Source organism: Sus scrofa, chromosome 1 (assembly GCF_000003025.6).
Source record: "Sus scrofa isolate TJ Tabasco breed Duroc chromosome 1, Sscrofa11.1, whole genome shotgun sequence".
Classification (NCBI taxonomy): Eukaryota; Metazoa; Chordata; class Mammalia; order Artiodactyla; family Suidae; genus Sus; species Sus scrofa.
This window is the reverse complement of record NC_010443.5, coordinates 252,863,456-252,885,351: the sequence shown is the minus strand read 5'-3', so window position 1 is coordinate 252,885,351 and position 21,896 is coordinate 252,863,456. Positions and strand designations below refer to the sequence as shown.

General features: G+C 40.9%; 1 protein-coding gene across 2 annotated transcripts in view; it reads left to right on the top strand.

Annotated features, from left to right (window-relative positions):
• The window catches only part of SUSD1 (sushi domain containing 1), a 136,558-nt gene that overhangs the window by 71,162 nt on the left and 43,500 nt on the right, over positions 1-21,896 (top strand). For both annotated transcript variants that reach the window (XR_002337296.1, XM_005660331.3), the window contains exon 10: positions 210-402. Coding sequence is in view for 1 of the 2 variants with exons in the window: in XM_005660331.3 (XP_005660388.1) it covers positions 210-402 (193 nt within the window). In the remaining variant the exon portion in view is untranslated. The remainder of the gene's footprint in view (positions 1-209; positions 403-21,896) is intronic.

The following is a 21,896-nucleotide window of genomic DNA, read 5'->3' as shown; positions in this document are numbered from 1 at the left end:
TTGTAGCTGGTGGAGGGGGAGGTGATCGGATGGGTAGGATAGCTTTGTCAAGTCCTCCCCTAGTTTAGCTTGCTATTGTATTAAAAATAATTCTGTGTGGGTGAGGACAAGTAGAAGCAACCTTTTTGCTGTCTTTCTTTGAGCTTATAGACTATACATTTGGAAACCAGAGAAATTTAAGGCATCCCTTTCTTTTAATCTCATGACAGTTTAAAGTTCTGGGTCAAAGGCAGTATCTGAATAATTTTTATCACTCAACATCATTTAACTTCACAACGAGGGAACGAGCTGCCGTCCTGTGTTTAGATCTGTATCCGGCAACTGATTACACAGTGAATGTCACCCTCCTGGGATCCCCCGAGCGGCACTCAGTGCAAATAACGACAACCACCGCACCAGCAGGTAGGTGTAGATGTCTTTCTGTATCTCAGAACAACGAGTTAAGGGTATGTATTAAACTGCACAATGTGAGGGAGCATCAAGGAGGCTGGTCTTGGAGTCAAGAGACCTGGGTTCTAGTTCTAACAAACTACCAACTTTGTCTGGGGTGCAGGGTGCCTGCATCTCACCACCTACCCCTTTCCCCATAGGGGCTCTGGCTCAGAGAAGGTCTAGACCAGGAGAGGACTGCTCTCTGCAGGACTCCCTGGGAGTGATGGGTTGAGAATCCTGTCCGGCTTCCTATCTCTCACCCCAAATTTTAAGACAGCTGAACCCTAAGCGTAGTCATTACCGACAACTGGAGACAACTTCCAGGAGATCAGAAATGTGAGCTGCACTGAATCGAGCAGGGTAGGACAGAGAGGCTCCTGTGTGGGTTTGTCGGGCACATTCACCTAACACAGAGAACAGTGACGTGGCCCAAAAGCGGGTCAGTCTTCTTCCCCTTTGGTTGGTGAGGAAGCCTTCAGAGGCGGCTGCGTCAACTCCACAGCGCCCCCTAGTGGGGAGGGATGCAGCCGTCTCCCCAGTTTCTTTTGTTCTTTAATCAGTTGGGTTTGACAGGCAAATTTATGGGCAACCAGGCAGAGAGGCTGCCTCCTCTGAAGGAAAACAGTGGAATAGGATAAGTCTTACTTCTGCCTTCCCAAGGCCCTTCTCCTGTTCACCAGTGACCTTCATTGGTCAAGAGTGGGCACTTTGGTCTTTGTACTTGGAAGCCTCTGAAATATAATAGACACTAATGAAGGCCATGCAGCACTAGAGGCTGCAAATCCACTCCATTCTATTTTCCAACCAGATTATGCCTTGTATCAGATCGTGTCTTATATCAGCCGAGGTTGCACAATGAATACCTCATGTCTGCATAAACCTAGCCCCCTACGACACTTCCAGCTACTCGTGATTTGACTGTATTCCCTCCAATGATTAAATCCTCAGAGGAATTAAAGTCTAAAAATAACACCCACCTCCCCATGTAGATTAAAGTGTGAAGGCGCTAATGTCCCGGGTTCTTTCCTCCTCAATGTCTTCTCTGTGAAGCCTGTGTCAGAGGGGCCTCCCTGAGATGGAGAGTGTGTTCTGGCTGTGACAGTCTAGGAATCTTGTTTAGTAATAGATGTTACTCCTGAGATACCGCCAACATTGAATTCCAAGTTTCATTTTGCCATTTCTCAACATGAGTCCCAGAGATATAAAACCGAGAAAAGCAGAAATTATTATTATTATTGTTTTGTCTTTTTTTGCCTTTTCTAGGGCCGCTGCCACAGAGGTTCCCAGACTAGGGGTCGAATCGGAATTGTAGCCGCCAGCCTACACCACAACCACAGCAACACGGGATCCGAGCCGCATCTGCAACCTACACCACAGCTCATGGCAACGCCAGATCCCTAACCCACTGAGCGAGGCCAGGGATCGAACCTGCAACCTCATGATTCCTAGTTGGATTCATTAACCACAACGGGAACTCCGAAAAGCAGAAATTATGTGATAGGTGTACAACATTGTGAATGTACTAAAAATCACTGAATTGTATACTTTGAGTGGTTAACTTTTTTAGCTAAGCGAAATAAGTAATATTTATTTTACAGGACCTTTCTTTTAAAATAATACTGACGTGGTCGCATAAGCCAGTTTCATTTCAGTCACTGTTTTAATTACATATACTAATTAAAGACATATTGGGGGATTTTAGAAACAGTTATCTAGGCATGCCATAAGGTTTTATAGCTGACATAAAGTGGTTCATTTTATGTCGTGAGAATTTCATCTCAATTTGAAAAAAAAAATACGATGGGTTAATATGTTCTCCTTGCACCTGGGCCTCTGTCACCTTCTGAGTGATCCGTTACATGACATAAGGCAAGTAAAATGTTTAAAACAGCTCCTGGCACATAATAATGACGATGACAATGTGAGCTGTGATTATCGAACACTAAAGGTGTCCAGGCATTGTTCAAGGTGCCATCCTTGGGTCAAAGCGCCATCCTCGGGTCAACCCAAACCTACCCAACCTTTTGAGGAAGACATTACTATTATTCCCACTTTACAGATAAGAAGCATGAGGCATAGAGAAGTTAAGCAACTAGCCCAAGATCACACCCCTAGTGAGATGTCCAAGTGGGCGCTGAACCCAGACAGTCTGGCTCCCGGGGCTTCCTTTTGAAGCAGTACGTCTACTGATTTTTACTCTTTAGTTCTTCAAAAGAAAAAAGACCTGCTGTATAGCACAGGGAACTCTACCCAGTATTCTGTGATAACCTATATGGAAAAAGAATCTGAAAAAGAATACATGTGTGTCTATGTGTCACGGCATCACCTTGTTCTACAGCAGAAATGAGCACAACATTGTAAGTCAACTCTACGTCCATAAAACTTGGGAAGAAAAATTATGTTCCCAGAACCTAGTGCATAGTTGGGCCAGATCCATCTTGCTTTTGTCAGCGTTGGACCACGAGCAAAAGCTTCTAATGCCTTAGATGCCTAAATGCATTCATTTAATACATGGTCATTTCTTATCTACTACGTAGCAGGCAGGTTCTGATAGCTGACAATGTAGCAGCAATAAAACAGTCTCAGCTGTCATGCAGTTGGAGTTGGGAGGTTAGAGAGGAGACAGATAAACACATAAGGAAATATATCATATGTTAGGTGGGTTAAGTGGTAAGATGAAGAATAAAGCTTGGCAAAGGGAGTGACAGGGAAGGCCTCTGTTGTAAAGATATGTTTAAGCGCCTATCTGAAGGAAGGGAGGGAGTAAGCCGTGTGTGCAGGGGGGATACCAAGTGACAGGCATGTCCTTGGCATATTCTGGGAACACCAAGGGGAGCCAGCATGGCTGGAGCAGAATGAGCTGGAGAAAGAGGTAGGGGATGAGATCCTAATTCGAGCTCAAGAATAATGCAGGGGCCATGGTGTCAGGTTCGGAAAGTGAGAGTTCTCTTACCTCCTCCTTGGCAATATGGATCCAAATGATGAGCAGGGAGTATCATCTAGCATGTAATGTGTCAGACTGAAGTCCGCCCCTGTGAATTGCAACTTAATTTGGAAAAATCTCTTCTCGTGAGGTTACTTGGATTCCTAGGCTTCCCATATGCTGTGGGAGAAGGAAATCACTTCTTGAAAATTTTGGAATTTTGCAGTAGTGGCTCCAGGTCTTTCTTGGTGCCCCTCCCAAGTATTTAGAATCTTTCATTTTCATTTCTCTCCGAGCCTGGTTTCTACCCACCCTCCATCACTGCTGAAAATGTTAATCTGTTTAGTGAAAGAGCCTCCTTTCTTTCTGAGCAGGGACACACCACGTTTATAGTAGGAAACTCTTTTTTTTTTTTTTTTTTTTTTTGCTTTTTTAAAGGCTGAACTTGTGGCATATGGAGGTTCCCAGGTTACGGGTCCAATCTGAGCTGTAGCTGCCGGCCTACACCACAGCCACGGCAAAGCCAGATCTGACCCATGTGTGTGACTTACACCACAGCTTATAGCAACACCGGATCCTTAACCCACTGAGCAAGGCCAGGGATCGAACCCGCATCCTCATGGATGCTAGTCGGGTTTGTTAACCGCTGAGCTATGAAAGGAACTCTCTATAGTAGGAAACTCTTCAAGTGAAATGCCTTGTCTTGCAGGCCCCCTTTACAGTCCCAATTTCCTTCTCTTTTCTCTGAATTTCTCTATCCCCAGAAAGATGCCAAGAATTGCTTTAATTCTGAACAACATAGCTTCCGATTACTGGATGCCTTGTTTCTGAGTCCTGCTTCCTCGTTGGGAGGTGTCCCTTATCTTCCCTGGAGAATTACCCTCAGCTGATCTTGGAATTGCTGTTGAGTTTCTGGAACCTGTGCTCTCATTGGTCTAACAAGGTCCAGGAAGTCCCCCAGGTTAATGGCTTTTCACCCAAGCTCCATTCCTTGGAACTGAATTTCTAAGACTTCAACTGCCTGTGCTTCTTCAATGGGAAGCACACAGCGAAGTGTTACTTCCAGCCACCGTTTCCTTTTCTGCATCAGGAAAGATAGTCCTCCAGGGTTCCAGGTCCTTCTGAGTATTCCTACAGCGCTGGCAGGCCAGCGAGTGGTAAGCTTCAAACTCCCATGCCAGCTCTTTCTTTTCTCTGTCTGCTTTTTTTTTTTTTTTTTTTTTTCCCAGGGCCACACCCGGGGCATATGGAGGTTCCCAGGCTAGGGATCGAATCAGAGCTACAGCTGCCAGCCTACACCACAGCCATAGCAACGCAGAACCTGAGCCCCATCTGCAACCTACACCACAGCTCATGGCAAAGCTGGCTCCTTAACCCGCTGAGTGAGGCCAGGGAATCAAACCCACAACCTCCTGGTTACTAGTAGGATTTGTTTCCACTGCACCATAGCAGGAACTCCCATGCTAGCTATTTCTGTTCCTTCTTTATCCTCATGCCAGGCTAATACCTTTTGCTGGGTCTTAGTAATTTCCTTCCCTACAGTTGTTTTTTTTTTTTGTTTGTTTGTTTTCATATTTTTTTTTATAATTTTTTTTATTGTCCCACTGTACAGCAAGGGGGTCAGGTTATCCTTACATGTATACATTACAATTACATTTTTTCCCCCACCCTTTCTTCTGTTGCAACATGAGTATCTAGACAAAGTTCTCATTGCTATTCAGCAGGATCTCCTTGTAAATCTATTCTAAGTTGTGTCTGATAAGCCCAAGCTCCCGATCCCTCCCACTCCCTCCTCCTCCCATCAGGCAGCCACAAGTGTCTTCTCCTATGTTTTCATATTTAGATTTTTGTTCTCTTAACATATTACTTTGGACTCTGCCTGTGAGGTCTCCATAGAGCAAGAATGATGCCGCATTCGCCCAATGTTCACATAAATTCTGCCCACCTTCACTTTAGTTGGGATGTATTTATTTCTATTCAGTTCAGCCTATAACCTAGGCCTGGTCCTGATCAAAGGTCATGTTCTCTGGAGCCTCCTTAATATATCTCTGCTTTTCTGTTCCTTCTTTTCAAGTTCTAACTCCTTGCATTTCTCAGGCAGGCTTCCATAAAGCCTGTGCTCCACCTGCTGTTTCATCTGTAAGAACAGTGCTACCTTGAAACTACCTTAACGATGCCTAGGGAATTCTACACTGATCTTTCTAGTCTTTCTCTCTTTAACTATGTCCATTTGCTGTAACCATGTAGTACCGCAGCTCCAGTTATTGAAGAGTTCCCCATTAACCTTACTCTGGGTTCCCTATTTATAACTTTAAGACCCTTCTTGATAGAATAATACTTACCTCTGGGTACTCTTAGGGGGGGGTGTCCTTTGAGTGTGTTCTCCTACATGGTCCCTTTATTCTTCTCTTTGATGCTTTTGAGCCATTCGCCTGACCTAGTAAATATTCCTATCTTTTGATCTCTAATTTAGAGTAGTGAGGTTTGGATGTTTCTCCTTTTCCTTGTCATATTTTTCTAGCTGGGCTAACATGACTTCAAATTTTCTTCTCCTTCTTTGATTTCCATCATTTCATTCCATTCTCTTCTAGTCTTATCCTTTCTGCAAGACCAAAACCTATTTTGTAAACTGATTTCATCCCTTTTTCAGGGGCTGGGCAAATCTCATATCTAGAAACAGAGAGTTCTAGGCAGACACCTTTTGTGAGTCCTTCTTGGTACCTGAGTTGGTGATAATCCCACCGGATTTTATTGACTTCTGCTCATGAAGAATTCCTGCTGTAGAATCCCCGGTCTGGGTCTCTGTAAAACAAACCTGAGCAATTTGAGAGCCTGTGGTATTGGGGTAGCTCCTGAGCCTGAAGATAAACCATGAATTCAGTCTTTTCTCAGTTCTCTTTCTTCCAAACAAGGTAAGAAGAAACACAATTTGGGGCAGCTCATCTCTTGTTGTCTGCTAATGTCCAGCTCCCCTCAAGGCTCTAAAATCCCTCAGAAATCTCCCACTAATGCTTTCCTTGTGCTTATCAAACTTTGGCGAACATAACAATCACCTGGAGAGCTTATTAAAGCACAGCTGGGGAATTCCCGTCGTGGTGCAGCAGAAATGAATCTGACTAGGAACCATGAGGTTGCAGGTTCGATCCCTGGCCTCGCTCAGTGGGTTAAGGATCTGGTGTTGCCATGAGCTGTTGTGTAGGTTGCAGATGCGGTTTGGATCTGGTGTGGCTATGACTATGGCTGTGGCCGGTAGCTGTAGCTCCAATTAGACCCCCTAGCCTGAGAAGCTACATATGCCATGGGTGTGGCCCTAGAAGGACCAAAAAAAAAAAAAAAAAAAAAAAGGCACAGCTCCCAGGGTTGCATTCTAGAGGTTCTGATTGAGCAGACCTAGAGTATGGACCCCAAGTTTTCATTTCTAACAAGTTCCCAGGCCTTGTCGATGCCTCCACATCCGCACCCCCCCCCCGCCCCCTGCATTTTTGGCCACCCTGTGGCATATGGAGTTCCTGGGGCCAGGAATCACATTTTGAGCAGCAGTTTTCTAACCACATAGACCTTAGGTACTTCTGGGTAATATGAAGCCCTCACTTGAAAGAAAAGACATGATAAAAAGAAAGACCAAAAAAAAAAAAGTAGTAACCAAAATAATTCAAGGTGTTCATGGCTGAGAAACCTGTGTGTTGATATTTTGCCTGATTTGTGAATACATTTTTCTTTTCTTTTCTTTCTTTCTTTTTTTTTTTTTTTTGCCATTTTGTCTTTTCTAGGGCTGCACCCGTGGCGTATGGAGGTTCCCAGGCTAGGGGTCGAATTGGAGCTGCAACTGCTGGCCTACATCACAGCCACAGCAATGCGGGACCTGAGCCACATCTGCAACCTATACCACAGCTCACAGCAACACCAGATCCTTAGCCCACTGAGCGAGGCCAGGGATCGAACCCGCAACCTCATGGTTCCTAGTTGGATTCATTTCCCCTGAGCCACGACAGGAACTCCTGTGAAAAAAATTTTCTGGTAATCAAACATCTATCTCATCCATTCTTGCAGTTCCAGCTATAGAAACCAAGAGCCTCCATCTTCCCTATGGTGCTTTGCTCCCCTGTGGCAGCTCTTGTCTTTATATAAACTCAGAGTGCCAATCAGTGTAGTCACACATTGCAGGTGGGAGAGACTGACTCTTATGCCTCCTTCCTGCTGACTGACAAATGAGAAGTATCCATTTTATTGCCTGAGCAAATTCCCAGGAGCTACTCCCCACCCCTCTCCACATAAAAGCCTGGTTTCTGTAAAAGCTATATTGGAGAATGAGGCTTAGATATGTGGCCAAATGGGTTTCCTCCTGCCTTTCCTCCTGGAAATATGGGCAACTGGATCTGCATGGGGATCTTGCCTGGCTTACCCACTCATTGTTGGGCTGAAAAACCAAGGATATGGAGTGGACAGAGACAGGTTACTTACCTCGTGGAGGAGAGAAATACACATGCACCCTGTTCCTGAGCATAGGCAGGTCCCAGAGAGCAAGAATCTGCATCTTAAACTATTGCTTTTAGAATGGATAAGCCATGAGATCCTGCCGTATAGCACTGGGAACTATATCTAGTCACTTATGATGGAGCATAATGTGAGAAAAAAGAATGTATATATGTATGTGTGACTGGGTCACCTTGCGGTACAGCAGAAAATTGACAGAACACTGTAAGCCAGCTATAATGGGAAAAATAAAAATCATTATAAAGAAAAGAATCTGTATCTTGTTTGGGCAGTGTCCGAACTCCTCCCACTAGGAAATGGGACCCGAGGAAGAGTAGTCTCCTTTTTACTGCCAGATTACCTATTTACTGTTCCTTCTTTGAGGATTGATTCATGTGTAGGGAGTAGAGAGAGGCCAAAGTTGTCCTTTCCTTTATAAAAATGGGAAGACAGGGAAATAGCATCCTTTAACCCACACGAACAAGGTAACTGACCTCTGTCATGTGAGAGTGTTGATCAGGAAAGGTCCATTCTAGCTCTAGGAGTCTTATGTTAGGAAAGCAATTTTAAGTTCCTTCAAATTCTTTGATTTCAACATTCAAATTTCTTTTTTAACTTTTATTTATTATTTTTTCTTTCAGCTTCATTGACATATAATTGACATACATCACTGTGTAAGTTCAAGGTATACAACATAATGAGTTGACTTGCATATATTGTGAAATGATTACCACAGTAAGTTTAGTTAACATCTGTCACCTTATCTATTTACAAAAAAAAGGAAAAAAATTATTCCTCATGATGAGCACTTTAGATCTAGTCTCCTAATAACTTCAAAAATACTATACTGCCGCATTAAGTATAGTCATCATCAAATCCATTTCTTTCTGTCTGTCTGTCTCTCTCTTCCTTCCTTACTTTCCTTTTTTCTTTCTTTCTTTCTTTTTTTTTCTTTTTAGAGCCGCGTTTGTGGCATATGGAAGTTCCCAGACTAGGGGTCCAATCAGAGCTGCAGCTGCCAGCTTACACCACAGCCACAGAAATACAGGATCCCTAACCCACTGAGCGAGGCCAGGGATTGAACTCGTGTTCTTATGGATCCCAGTCAGGTTTGTTAGCTCTGAACCACAATGGGAACTCCAAATCCAGACTTCTTGACTGACTTATTTGCTATCATTATTTCATTTATCTATTCAACTTTATGTTCTTATTGATGTATGTGCAACTTATTAATATAGTAGGAGTTTATTATTTGGGTCAAACTGTCTCAAATATTTCTCCTATTTCTTTTAATTTTGTTTATGGTATTTTTGGCATATAAAATTTTAGATTTCTATGCTGTCAAATCATTGATCTTTTGTGATTTATTACATTAATATTAAATGTAGATTTTTTTAAACAAAATTTGTATTTATATCCCACTTTTTTTTTCTAGGAAGACTTTAACCTTCCTAGAAATAGGTATATAAAATAAAAGAAAATAAGTTAAATAGGTAAGCTAAAAAGGAATGGAAACAAAGTCAAGGTATAAAAAAAGATGTAGAAATAAGATGAAGAATAATTCATGTCCTTATAACCTACCTACTTGTAGGTTCATTAGTATCTCACACATTCAGGTTTAAGTTTCCAACCCATCCAGTCGAGGAAGGAGCCATTACGTTGTCCGTAAGTTTACAACATAGCAATGTTTTGGGGGAGAGGCACAGTTCAACATCATGATCAGATAGGAATTTCTAATTCTGGGGAGTTTCATAAAGTGTACAATGCATGAACCACATTTTATGAGGATTTTATGATGCTCTTTCTTTCTATTGCCTCATTATATTTTAGGAAAGCACGCTTCAGTGTAGGGTGGACAGGGAAAGATGCCTTGGAAATGCCTGTGCTCTGATGATCTGGCTTTGCTTCAGGGGTAGGATTAGGTTATTTTAAGATTATTTGGAGGAATGAATGGAGTCCATGTTTTTCAGGCAATGTTTCCTAAGTATGGTTTCTCTCAACTCAGATTTGATAAATGGTGGGGCCCCTGAGCTTCAGATGATTCTCTCTCATCAGAACCCAGGGAGCAGTTGGTCTGTGTTGCCAGTTGAATAACAAGGATCTATACTTGAAAAGAAAGCTGTCCACCTCCCTTCGAAGGCGGAACCGAGCCTAGGGAGCTGAGCTAAAGGAATTGTTTGGATCTGCTTCCCCATAGAGGACGAATCTCAGTTCCTCTCCATCTAATATGATCCTGTACTTTTAGTCTGAAAAATATCAGGGTAATTGTAACCAGATACCACATTTGTCTTAAGAAAAGTTTCAACAAAATGACAAACTCCCAACTTTGAACAATGTTATAACTCAGAGGAACTATTGGTGAAATGTACATCAAGGACAAGGGAAGGATAATAAAATAATCCCCCTATTTATAGAGCTTTGGAGGGGTTATAAACATAGTAACTTTTCTTTCAGAATACTTGATTTGTAGCCATGCTTTCTGACAAAATTTACCTTGCAAAACCAACCTTCTCTTTAGGCTGTGTCTAATTAGAGGTTTTGAAACCATATCATTTATGACTAAGAGAATGCTGGTTTTTCTGTTCTCTTTAGCAGAAGATTGCATGCATTTAGTTACTTTCTAAAATAGGATTGGTAATTAAAAAAATATATAAAGAAGGGGAACAGATCACTTTTTCCTCTACTCCCTGGTAGAGGAGCTAACTGAGGAGGTGTCTTCTCATAGCAGCTTTTCTAACAGCGTGCACACTTTGAGATCTCTGGAGACCTTATAAAACTCCCCCACAACTGATTCCTGTTTAAAGACTCCAAATCCAAACAAAAGATAATAAGGACCATAAATAATTTAACATTGCTTCTTATATTTTTTTCCACAAAATGATAAATATTGTAACAGTATTCTGTAGTGGAAAAGTTAGGTCTGAAGTCTGCCTGCTTCTCTCTCTCTCTTTTTTTTTTTTTTTTGCTTTTTAGGGCCACACCTGCGGCATATGGAAGTTCACAGCCTAGGGGTCCAATTGGAGCTACAGCTGCTGGCCTACCCCACAGCCACAGCAACATGGGATCTGATCCATGTCTGTGACCTGTTACACCACACAGTTCAAGGCAACGCTGGATCCCTGACCCACTGAGAAAGGCCAGGGATCGAACCTGCATCCTCATGGATACTAGTCAGATTTGTTTCCGCTGTGCCACAATGGGAATTCCCTGCCTGCTTCTCTTATAAACCATCAGCCTGAGAAACTCATGCTTGCAGTTGACCAAGCCAGAAATTGGCATATATTTTGCAGACATCTGTAATATGCCCCAACGGGGAAGAATAAATTGTTCTTCTTTTGAAGATGAGATAATGACTTGCAGATCCAGCTCCGTAGAACAGTACCCATAGGGTAGATAAAGATGAATAAGTTATGTGAATTGGAGCCCATCGCTAAATGGGTTTTAACTGGCTCTGGAGGCAATGGGTTCATTTCACTCTTTTCAGGACTCCTTATTCTAATCATATACAGACAAAGAGGCTCCAGACCCTCTCCTCAGCTGAAATCAGAGAAAAAAACTGCCTCTTACTCTACCCTGTTCATTAATACAGTGCAAAGGAAAGCTAACTCCAAGGTGTTCTTTTTAAATTGTATTTCCTTGTAAGTTTTTAATTTGATATAATTTCAAATTGTTCTCTCTTGTTCTCGCTCTCCCTTCCTGAAATAAATCCCACTTGGTCATGGCGCATTATTTCTTATATGGTGTTGGATCTGTTTCCTAACACTTTCTTTAGTATTTTTGCACCAGGATTCACAATTGATGTGTGTTTATAGTTTTCTTTTTTTTGCACTGTCCTTACCAGATTGGGGCATTAGTATTTTCCTTGTTTTATAAAAAGAATTTCATTATTGCAATTCATGTAGCATTTGGACCATCTGGTCTCAGATGGTTTGGTGGATGCTCCCTGTGGAACAGTCTGGGCCTGGAGGTTTTCTGTGGTGGTTCCCTGATAACCTTCTCAATTTTTTTTCTACGGAAATTGGTCTAAGTTTTTTTTTTTTTTTTTTTTTTTTTTTTTTTTTTTGTCTTTTTGCTATTTCTTGGGCCACCCCTGCGGCATATGGAGGTTCCCAGGCTAGGGGTCGAATCGGAGCCATAGCCACCGGCCTACGCCAGAGCCACAGCAACGCGGGATCCGAGCCGCGTCTGCAACCTACACCACAGCTCACGGCAACGCCGGATCGTTAACCCACTGAGCAAGGGCAGGGATCGAACCCGCAACCTCATGGTTCCTAGTCGAATTCGTTAACCACTGCGCCACGATGGGAACTCCTGGTCTAACTTTTTTATGTTGAATGGATTGATTTTGGCAAACTTGTAGAAATTACCCATTTAATCTATGCTTTCAAAATTTGTTTACATAGTAGGCTGGGAAGTAGTTTCATTTAAGTTTTTGAATTTTATGTCAATGATTATTTATTCCTTTATTTGATTGTACTCTTTTTTCTAGAATGTTAGTTAGCAGTTTGTCTATTTAATTAGCATTTTTGAAAAGCCAAGATTTTGTTTTATTAATTAGATCTATTTTCCCCCCCAATACATCAGGGATTAGCGCACTTTGGCCAGTGGGCCAAATCTGGCCTGTCTCCTATTGTTGTAATAAAGTTTTATTGGAACACAGCCAAGCCATTCATTTGTGTATTGTCTGTGGCTGCTTCTGTGTCTCGAAGACAGAACTGAGTAATTGTGACAGAACCATCTGGCCCAAGAAACCTAAAACATTTACTGCATGGACCTCTATAGAGAATATTTTCTGACTCTTGCTGTACATCATTAATTTCAGCTTTCATATTTATGATATTCTTTCTTATGCTTTCTTTTGTTTCATAAAGGTGGTCACAGTTTATCTTCGCTGTACGTTGTGACTTTTTGCATTAAGAAGTGTCCTTTGTCATAATGCTTTTTGACTTAAACTCTGCTTATGTCAGTATTACAGCCTCTACTTTCTTATGGTTTCCTTTGGTCTGCTCTACTGTTGTCAACTGCTTTGGTTTAGCCTTTTAGGTCATTTTGTTTCAGGTGTCCCTCTAATCATGCATTGTAATCTTGCATTGTGAAACAAATTGAAAATCTTTTTTTATTTTAATTTTTTAAAATTTATTTCTTTATTTTGGCTTTTTTAGGGTTGTACCTGTGGCATATGGAAGTTCCCAGGCTAGGGGTTGAGTCGGAGGTACAGCCACCGGCCTGTAGCTGTAGATCCGAGCCGTGTCTGCGACCTACACCTCGGCTCACAGCAACGCTGGATCCCAGATCCACTGAGCGAGGCCAGGGATCAAACCTGCATCCTCATGGATACTAGTCAGATTCATTTCTGCTGTGCTACGACAGGAACTCCCTGGTTTGTTAGCTCTTAATGCCATACTTTAACTTCCATTTATTGCCTATTTAGCAGTCAAACTAGACTTTTCTCTTTTTCTTTTTCTCTCTTCCTTCTCTCAATTTTTCAGTTGCCTTATTTCTACTTTGTCAGAATATATACTATTTTTATTTTATTCTTCCACCTTGTCCTACCTTTCTTTTAGTCTTAGATCTACAATTTAATGCGTTAGATGCTCACTGTCAGTCTTTTTACTGACATTTCCCCAGTTAGCTCTTGGATAAGGCTCATCTTATAGTAGAGTCCTCAAGAGAACAGTATCCCTGAATTCTTACATATTTAGAACTGTTTCTTTATGGTCTTGATACTTGAAAGATAACATGGCTGGATATAAAAATCTTGGTTTACACTTTCTTGATTGGAATGTCCTTAAAATTAAGTTCTCGTGTTGCTTTTTTTTAATGTAGCTTTTGAGACATCTCATGCAGCCTTATTCTTTTTTTTTTAGATCTTCTTTACTTCATTGAGTGGAGAGGCTGAGGGTGTTTTCTTTATCTTGGAAGTCTGGTAGTTTTACTTAGCTAAGTCTTAGGGTTGATTGTTCTGGGTGAGCTTTCTCAGGTATCTTTGGGTCCTTTCAGTATTTTTATACAGATCTTTTTATTTTTGTAAGGTTATCTTGGATTATAGTTTTAAATATATAGTCTGTTTTCATGTGTTTTTTTCTTGAGAGACTTTAATGTATTTCATGTCAACCATTTTATTTTTGATCCATTTCACTTCTTTGTAATTTCATTTTTATTCTTTTTGGTTGTTTTCCTGTATTTCTCCAATTTCTTGTAATAGATTTTTATTCTAATCTATCCTTCTTTGGGCACCATGAAATGTAGTCTTTATTTCTCATGTGACTTTTGTCTTTTCCTTTGGCTTTTTACCTGAATTCAGTCACTTGTGTTTCATTTCTTCCCTGCTCTTTGTTCATCTTGTTGTTAGTTTTTGAACTTCTAACTAAAGATGTTTGCTTTACATGCCAAAATGCTTATTTGGGGGTATTTATTTGTTTATTGTCTTACAGGTCCCCCCCCCCCCGCCATTTTGTGGATTTTTGGAAAAATTGGAGTTCTTCACAAGTGGAAATGTTTTGATTACAATTTCCTATTTTTGCTTTCAAATGAACATTCCTTTTGTTTGTTAATTACACATGCAGAATTGGTCATTGAGGACAGTTCATAAGATTTCTAGGTTAAGAGTGCCCTCTTCTGTCCCTGAATGAAGCACAGTTTCTTTTCAAGGATATTTTTGTGTTTGTGTTTTGGTGAGGGTTGGGGTGAATTGGATGTTCTCCTTAGGGTTCTCTTTTGATCTGTAGGATCTTGCCTGTCCCCCATATTTCTTTTTCCCATCACCGCTTAGTTTCCAAAGGACACCTGTGCCTTCCTTTTTGTCCTCTTTTTTTCCCCAGAAGGAGTGTCTTTCTTGTCCCACTGCCTGAACTCTCATTGACTTTTCATCCTTTGCTGGTAGATAGCACACTGATTGATATACCAAATCTCCTTTTCGGTATTTTCACATTTAAAGTAGATAAAGTGAAATTTCTCCTTCTGAGGTTGACTCTAGCTCACGCTTGGGCCCTTTATTTCCCTCTTCTCTTTCACACGGCTCTTCTAGAGCCCTCTCACTCTCTAGAATGACTTGTGGGAGGTCGAGAGAGAGCTTTGCAGGAATTTGGTATTTATTTTTCTATTAAAGGGCAGTTTAAAGTTTGTGGTATTGTCTGTCTTCCAGTGGTGATAACAGCATTGGTTTTATGCTGTTTAATTGCATTTCCAGTTGATCTGAAGAACATTTTGGAGAATGTGTGGAGATTTAGATTTAAGGGGCCACCATTATCCTTGAACGAATGGGAACTCTAATCTGTAATGAATTCTCAAGTGTAACTTTTCCCCTCCGTATTTCTCCTCCTGCCATTTCTTCTACCTGGAAACCTCCCTCCTCTGCTCTTCTTCAGTTTGTATATTCCCTTCTTTCATGATCCCCTCAACTGAAGGAGAGTTGTCCTCCTTCTGAATTTCCACACTCTCTTTCAGGAGGAAGTCTAGGTGGAAGTTTGGCACAGTTACTCTGAAGCCAGGCTATCTAAATTCAAATCTCAGATCTGCTCTTTCCTGTATCTGTGCTTTTGGGCAAGTTACTTAACCTCTAGGTGCCTAAGCTGCCTTAAACTGCAAAAGTGGGAATAACATCATGGGTTTGTTGTGAGACTAAATGGGTTAATGCATATGGAGAACCAGCACAATACCTGACAAACAATAAGCATCTATCAAATGTTAACTGTTACTTACTTTTACCTGATGACATTTATTATACAATCCCTTATATTTTTGTTATACTGATGTAGGGTATAGCTCCTCTTCTAGATTAAATACCTATTAAGAGCAGAAACCTTGTTTTACTCAAAGTGCCTGTATTCATATTTGGTTAATATGATATGAGTTGCTTAGCTCTCCCCCTATTGCTGATTGTTTATATTTAAAGAACCAAGAGTGCTGTGCCCACCAGTGTCCTGGACCATAGATGTACAAAGATGAATGAGACATGATCTCTCATAATACACACATGCATAATAATACATACCTCATAATACAATGCATAAAGTCTAGTTTGAGATATTTGCAAGGAATTGTGGGAGCACCGGAGAGGTAATGACTGGTTTTGCCCAGAGTTGCTTGCCCATATTAACATGAAGCAGAAACAAAGTTACAAAGAATGTGATGAACTAAGAGACACATTTTCTCTTCTCTGAGGCATTCTTGCAGGTCTGGTTTTTTTGTTGTTTTTGTCTTTTTTTTTGGGTCTTTTTGCCATTTTCTTGGGCCGCTTCTGCAGCATATGGAGGTTCCCAGGCTAGGGGTTGAATCGGAGCTGTAGCCACCGGCCTACGCCAGAGCCACAACAATGCAGGATCCGAGCCGCGTCTGCAACCTACACCACAGCTCACGGCAGCGCCGGATCCTTAACCCACTGAGCAAGGCCAGGGATGGAACCCACAACCTCATGGTTCCTAGTTGGATTCTTTAACCACTGAGCCACGACGGGAACTCCCAGGTCTGGTTTTTTAACTTTGGGCTTCTAGATTAGATTGGCCTTGTGGGTGGGGAAAGGAAAGAGAGGAGGAGGAGTGACCACTGAAATGAAGCAGAGAAAGAATATTGGAATGAGAGATGGGGTGTGTACTTTCCATAGCAAAGGATCAGAGAGCAGCTGGGAAAGAATTTGGGATGGGGATCCTACTGGGGATCCTTCCCCCCAGAGAACTCAGCTTGGGTTCACCCTGCCTGTGGTTCAGACTGTGAGTCCCTTGGATGGAGAGGAGAACTAGAGTGAGAGTCTCTCTCTGACCAAGATGGAGCTGCACTTAACCCGAGAGAGGTTTCCTGTGAGCAGAAGGAGTTATAGACCCCACTACTACTGTAACGTTATGTGTGAATGCGTATGTGTGTATGTATGTATCATATATATACATATATATATATATATCGAGTCATGTACATACCATTTTTCATCTTGCTTTTTTATATTATTTATTTTGGATTTTTGGTTTTACAGTATTCTATGCATCTACTTCCATATCAGTTCCATATAATGTCATCTCATTCTCCGAGGGAAGCATAGTGTTCCATTGCATGCAGGTTCACTAATTTATCAACTTACCCGCTGTGGAAGGATATTTAGGGTTTTTTTTTTCCCTTTTGAATTTTTATTATCGACAATGCTACTATATTATGGAACGCCAGATCCATGAACTATGGTGTAGGTCGCAGACGCAGCTCGAGTCTGGTGTGGCTGTGACTCTGGTGTAGGCCAGTAGCAACAGCTCCGATTAGACCCCTAGCCTGGGAACCCACTAAGCGAGGCCAGGGATTGAACCCACAACCTCATGGTTCCTAGTTGGATTCCTTTCTGCTGTGCCATGATGGGAACTCCTACTTCTGTTTTTCTTTTATGATATGTTCTAATATTTAGTGTCTCTGTAGGTCTGAAAAAACTCTTTCAACCAGTATAAAATAATTCTAAGAGACAGGAAAATAATCATGACAGAATTTACTTGGCAGGATTTTTTCTGTCTTTCTTTTTAAATTTTAGTTGATTTACAGTGTTGTGCCAATTTCTGCTATACAGCAAAAATACAGTTTTTTATATACATATATAGATAAACATTCTTTTTTAATATTCATTTCCATCATGGAGGATTTTTTTCTTAATAAGACAAAATAATTGCAGCTTACAAGAATAGTATCTTAAGTTTGATGAAATGTGCTTTATCTTGCACACTTGGGCAGAGCATTGCTGTAGAATTGAGTCTTAAGAGTGGAATTACTAAGATAAAGAGCCTCATAAATTCCTTTTCACAAAGATCATATCAATTTACACACATGCCTTTCACCAATGATGGATATTCCAGTTTTTTAATATTTCAGAGCCTAATAAGGGAAAGCGTATTTTACTTTGTTTTAATTTGTACCTCTTTGCTTATTGAATGTCCTGGTACAGTTTCCCTATAAATCACTTTTTCTATTTATTGCTCCTTTTCGTGTGTTGGTGGTAGTATTTTTCTTCATAGCAAGTGTTCTTTAGATACTAAGGCCATCACTTTTTCAAATATCTTACAATTTTTTTTACATCTTGTTGTTTGTCTTTCAAACTTAGGTTGTCATATCTTTTGCCGAAAAGAAAATTTAAGATTTTATTGCATCAAATTAAATTTTTTCTAGTTTTCTTATTATTTCTTTCCTAACCAAGATTGCAGAACTATATCTAAATAGTGTGTATGTATGTGTATATATATATATATATTTTTTTTTTTTTCTTCTCTTTTTTGACCACCTTGGGGGTATATGGAGCTCCTGGGCCAAGGCTTGAATCTGCATGGCAGTTGCAACCTATACTATAGCTGTGGCAATGCTGGATCCTTAACCCACTGTGTAGGCCAGAGATTGAACCCGCATCCCTGTTGCTGCAGAGACACTGTTGTTCCCATTGTGCCACAGTGGGAACCCCTCTAGTATATTTTTAAGCTAAAATTTTTAATACAGTTGAAATCATTTTTTGCTTGTTATGTCAAGACAGGAATCTAATATTAGTTTATCTCTGTGCATAACTATTTCCCAACTCAATTTATTTCCCACTGATTTAAAATCCACTTATATATACGTATTCCCATGATAGATTGATTTCTGGTTTCTACCCTTTCCATTGATCTTTTGTTTATTCCTGAGCTAGCAACAAAATTGCAGTTTACTCCAGGGTTCTTAGTTGGGAGTGGGGTGCTCATTACCCCTTGGGGGGCAAAAGTTGGTTCTTGAGAGGTAAAAAATATTACTCTTTTTTTTTTTTTTTTTTTTTTTTTTTTTTTTTTAGGGTTGCACCCGTGGCATATGGAATTTCCTAGCCTAGGGGTCGAATCAGAGCTGAGGCTGCCAGCCTATACCACAGCCACAGCAACACCAGATCCAAGCATCTGTGACCTATGCTGCAGCTTGTGGCAACGCTGGATCTTTACCCACTGAGCAAGGCCAGGGATTGAATCCACATCTTCATGGATACGAGTTGGGTTCTTAACCCACTGAGCCACAACAGGAACTCCGTATTATTCTTTTTATACATGAGGCATAGATAACCATTAGAGTAAATAAGAAACAAAAGGGTGAAAGACTAGGAAAAAGATGTTTAAAAAGGCTCCAGGTCAGGCTATAATGAAAGAAGCCTGAGAAATGAAAGAAGTGTGGAGAAACACTTGTTGGAACTTTATAATAGGTAATGAAACCTAGTTATGTCCTCTTTGAATATTTTCCAGTTTTTTTTTTTTCTTGCTAGTCTCATTAATCTTCCCCCTTAAAGGTAGCAGTGATTGCCTTCTGTTTATTGCGAGTGCCAAGCTGATTCCTGCATGTGAGACTTTGACCTTGGAGCCCCCTCCGTCTGACCTCTCTTCCTCTACTCTTGGTGGCTCACTCACTCAGCCTTCAGTCTCTGCCCACATATCACCTCCACAGAGGGTCTTCCCGCACCATCCCTTCTATCTTCACAGCATGCTTTTTTTCATAGTCTTCACCAGCACACAAGGTTATAGTTTAAAAAATTTTTTGCTCGTTTACTTTCTTCCTTTCTCACAAGAATGCATTCCATGAGGTGCAGGGACTTTGTTTTCTCACCACGTTATCCTTAGTCCCTAAAGCATGCCTGGCACATGGTGAGAACTTTCTAAATATTCACAGAATGAATGTGTAAACTTAACACATTCCAAGAAGGTCCATTGGCATCACCATTGGGAGAACATTCCCCGTATAGATTAATAGGTGGAGAACTGATACCTTTTCACTTTTCAATCTTTCCATTCAAGGATGTGGCATTTGTCTCTATACTATTTTCTTTTATGTCCTTCGGAGGAAAAAAAAATCTTCATGTAAGTCTTGGGCATTTTGTTAGATTTATTTCTAGGTATTTGAAGTTTGCTCATGGATTCTTCTCTTGGGACTAGAGTTCTTTTCATTGTTCTATTATGTTTTATTTGTTGTTTTACTTTTTTATTGCTGGTATGACAAATTACTGCAAATGTGGTGGCTTAAAAACAGCATGAATTTCCTTATTGTTCTGGAGATCAGAAGTCTTACTCAGTCTCACCAGGTTGAAATGAAGGTGTCAGCAGGTCGGTGTTCCTTCTAGGGGCCCGAGGGGAGAATCCATTTCCTTGTCTTTTCTGGTTTCTGGAACCTGTGTAGGCTCATGGCTCATGGCCCTATCCTCCACCTTTAAAGCATCAGTTTAACCTCTGATTTTGTCCTTAAATTTCTCTATGGCCCTGATCTTCTTGTCTCCCTCTTTAAGGACACCTGTCACTACCTTGGGCCCATCTGGATAATCCAAGATAATCTCCCTATTGTAGCAACATTTGCAAAGTCCTTCCCCCATGTAAGGTCACAGATTCCAGGGACTAGGATGTGGACATCTTTGAGGGACCATTATTCAGCCTATCATACTTGTTCTTGCAGATATTAGTGTGGAAAACGAGTAGTTTTTCTATGTTTTTGTGTTTAGGTGCACTTTGCCAGCCTCCTACTATTTGTATTTGTTTTTCTCTTGTTTTCAAATAATGACGTATTTGTTTTTCAGTTGATTCTCTTACATTTACTGGCAGTTGCATCATTTGTCCCCTTTCTTTCTGGTATTTATAGCTCATTTTCCCCCTTGCCTCATTCTGCATTGTCTGGACTCTCCTAACGCTAACTAACAGCTGTGAAACCATGCATCCTTATATTCTTAAGTTTACTAGAAATTGCTTTATTATTTTTACCACTAAGTATGGTGGTTTCTAATAAACACTTTTAAATCAAGGAGTTCCTATCAAATTAAATCCTAGCTTACTAAGGTTTTTAGTCAGGAATGTACATGAAATGTATTAACCATTATGATTATAAAAGTGACCATATGGTTTTTCTCTTTTAATCTATTAATAGCTTTCTCTATCATGATATCTCTGTATTCCTGGAATAAACCTCCCTTGTTTATAGCGTATTGTTCCTTGAATGTACAGCTGACTTCTGTTTGTTAATATTTTTTTTTCGGAATTGTGCATTTATATGAAATGGGTTTGGCATGGCTTAAAGTGTTTAGTGATTGCTTGTGCCATCCTTGTACAGCGTGGGTGTTATGGATTATTCAGTCATACTGAATGAATTGGGGTGCTTTCTGCCTTTTCGCATGGCCTGGAACTGTTTAAATACTATTGAAGTTATATGGTTTTTAAGAGTTTTATAAATGCAAGTTTCCTTGGATTACTGTTACTTATCTCTAAAACCATCTTCTGTACCCAGTACTGAGGTTCTGTTATCCTGAATCATCTATACTTTCTTCCCAACTCCAACTTCCAACATTTGATGCCTGTGACCTGTGGAACAGGTTTTCTCTGGGCAAAGCTGCCCAGTCCATAAGGAGGGGTCCCGTCTCTCAGCTTGGCTCCATTCACAGGAACCTGTTGGGCCAGCGGCTTACACAATAAAGGTTTGGCTTCCAGGCGACTTTCTTTCTCTCAGGTTCTTTGGGAGTTGCTTTTATCGCTTATTAATCGTCATAGTATTCCTATGAAATTTCTTAGCAGTTGGATATATTATTTTCAGGTTAAGAACAGGGATCCTGGTGGAAGGAAGTAACCTCTGAGTCCAGAGTTTTGAATAACTAATCTTTCTTTTTCTTTTATTTTTTTGCCACCCCACAGCATATGGAGTGTCTGGGCCAGGGATCAGGTCCAAGCTGCAACAGCGACCTGTGCCACAGCCACTGCAACACCGGATCCCCAACCCACAGTGCCTGGCCGGGGATCAAACCTGAATCCCAGCGCTGCAGAGATGCCACCGATCCCATGGTGCCACAGCAGGAACTCCACTAGTCTTTGTTTTGAAAAGCTTGGGGGATGTGCCTCTGTATTTCACGGTACCAGATCTGAACTGTCTTTTGGATTGATTATCATGAAATTGAGCAGAGGCTAACAACTGCTTCTTGATCATAAGAGATGAGGAAGCCCAAACCAAGAAAGTACCACTCCCCCCTTTTCATCATGAAAAACCTGACTGCTTGAGATGGACTTTTTCATTTCCTCAAGGAGCCTCAATTCTCTGCTGAAATGTTGCGCTCAGCTTAGAATTTCAGCCTAAT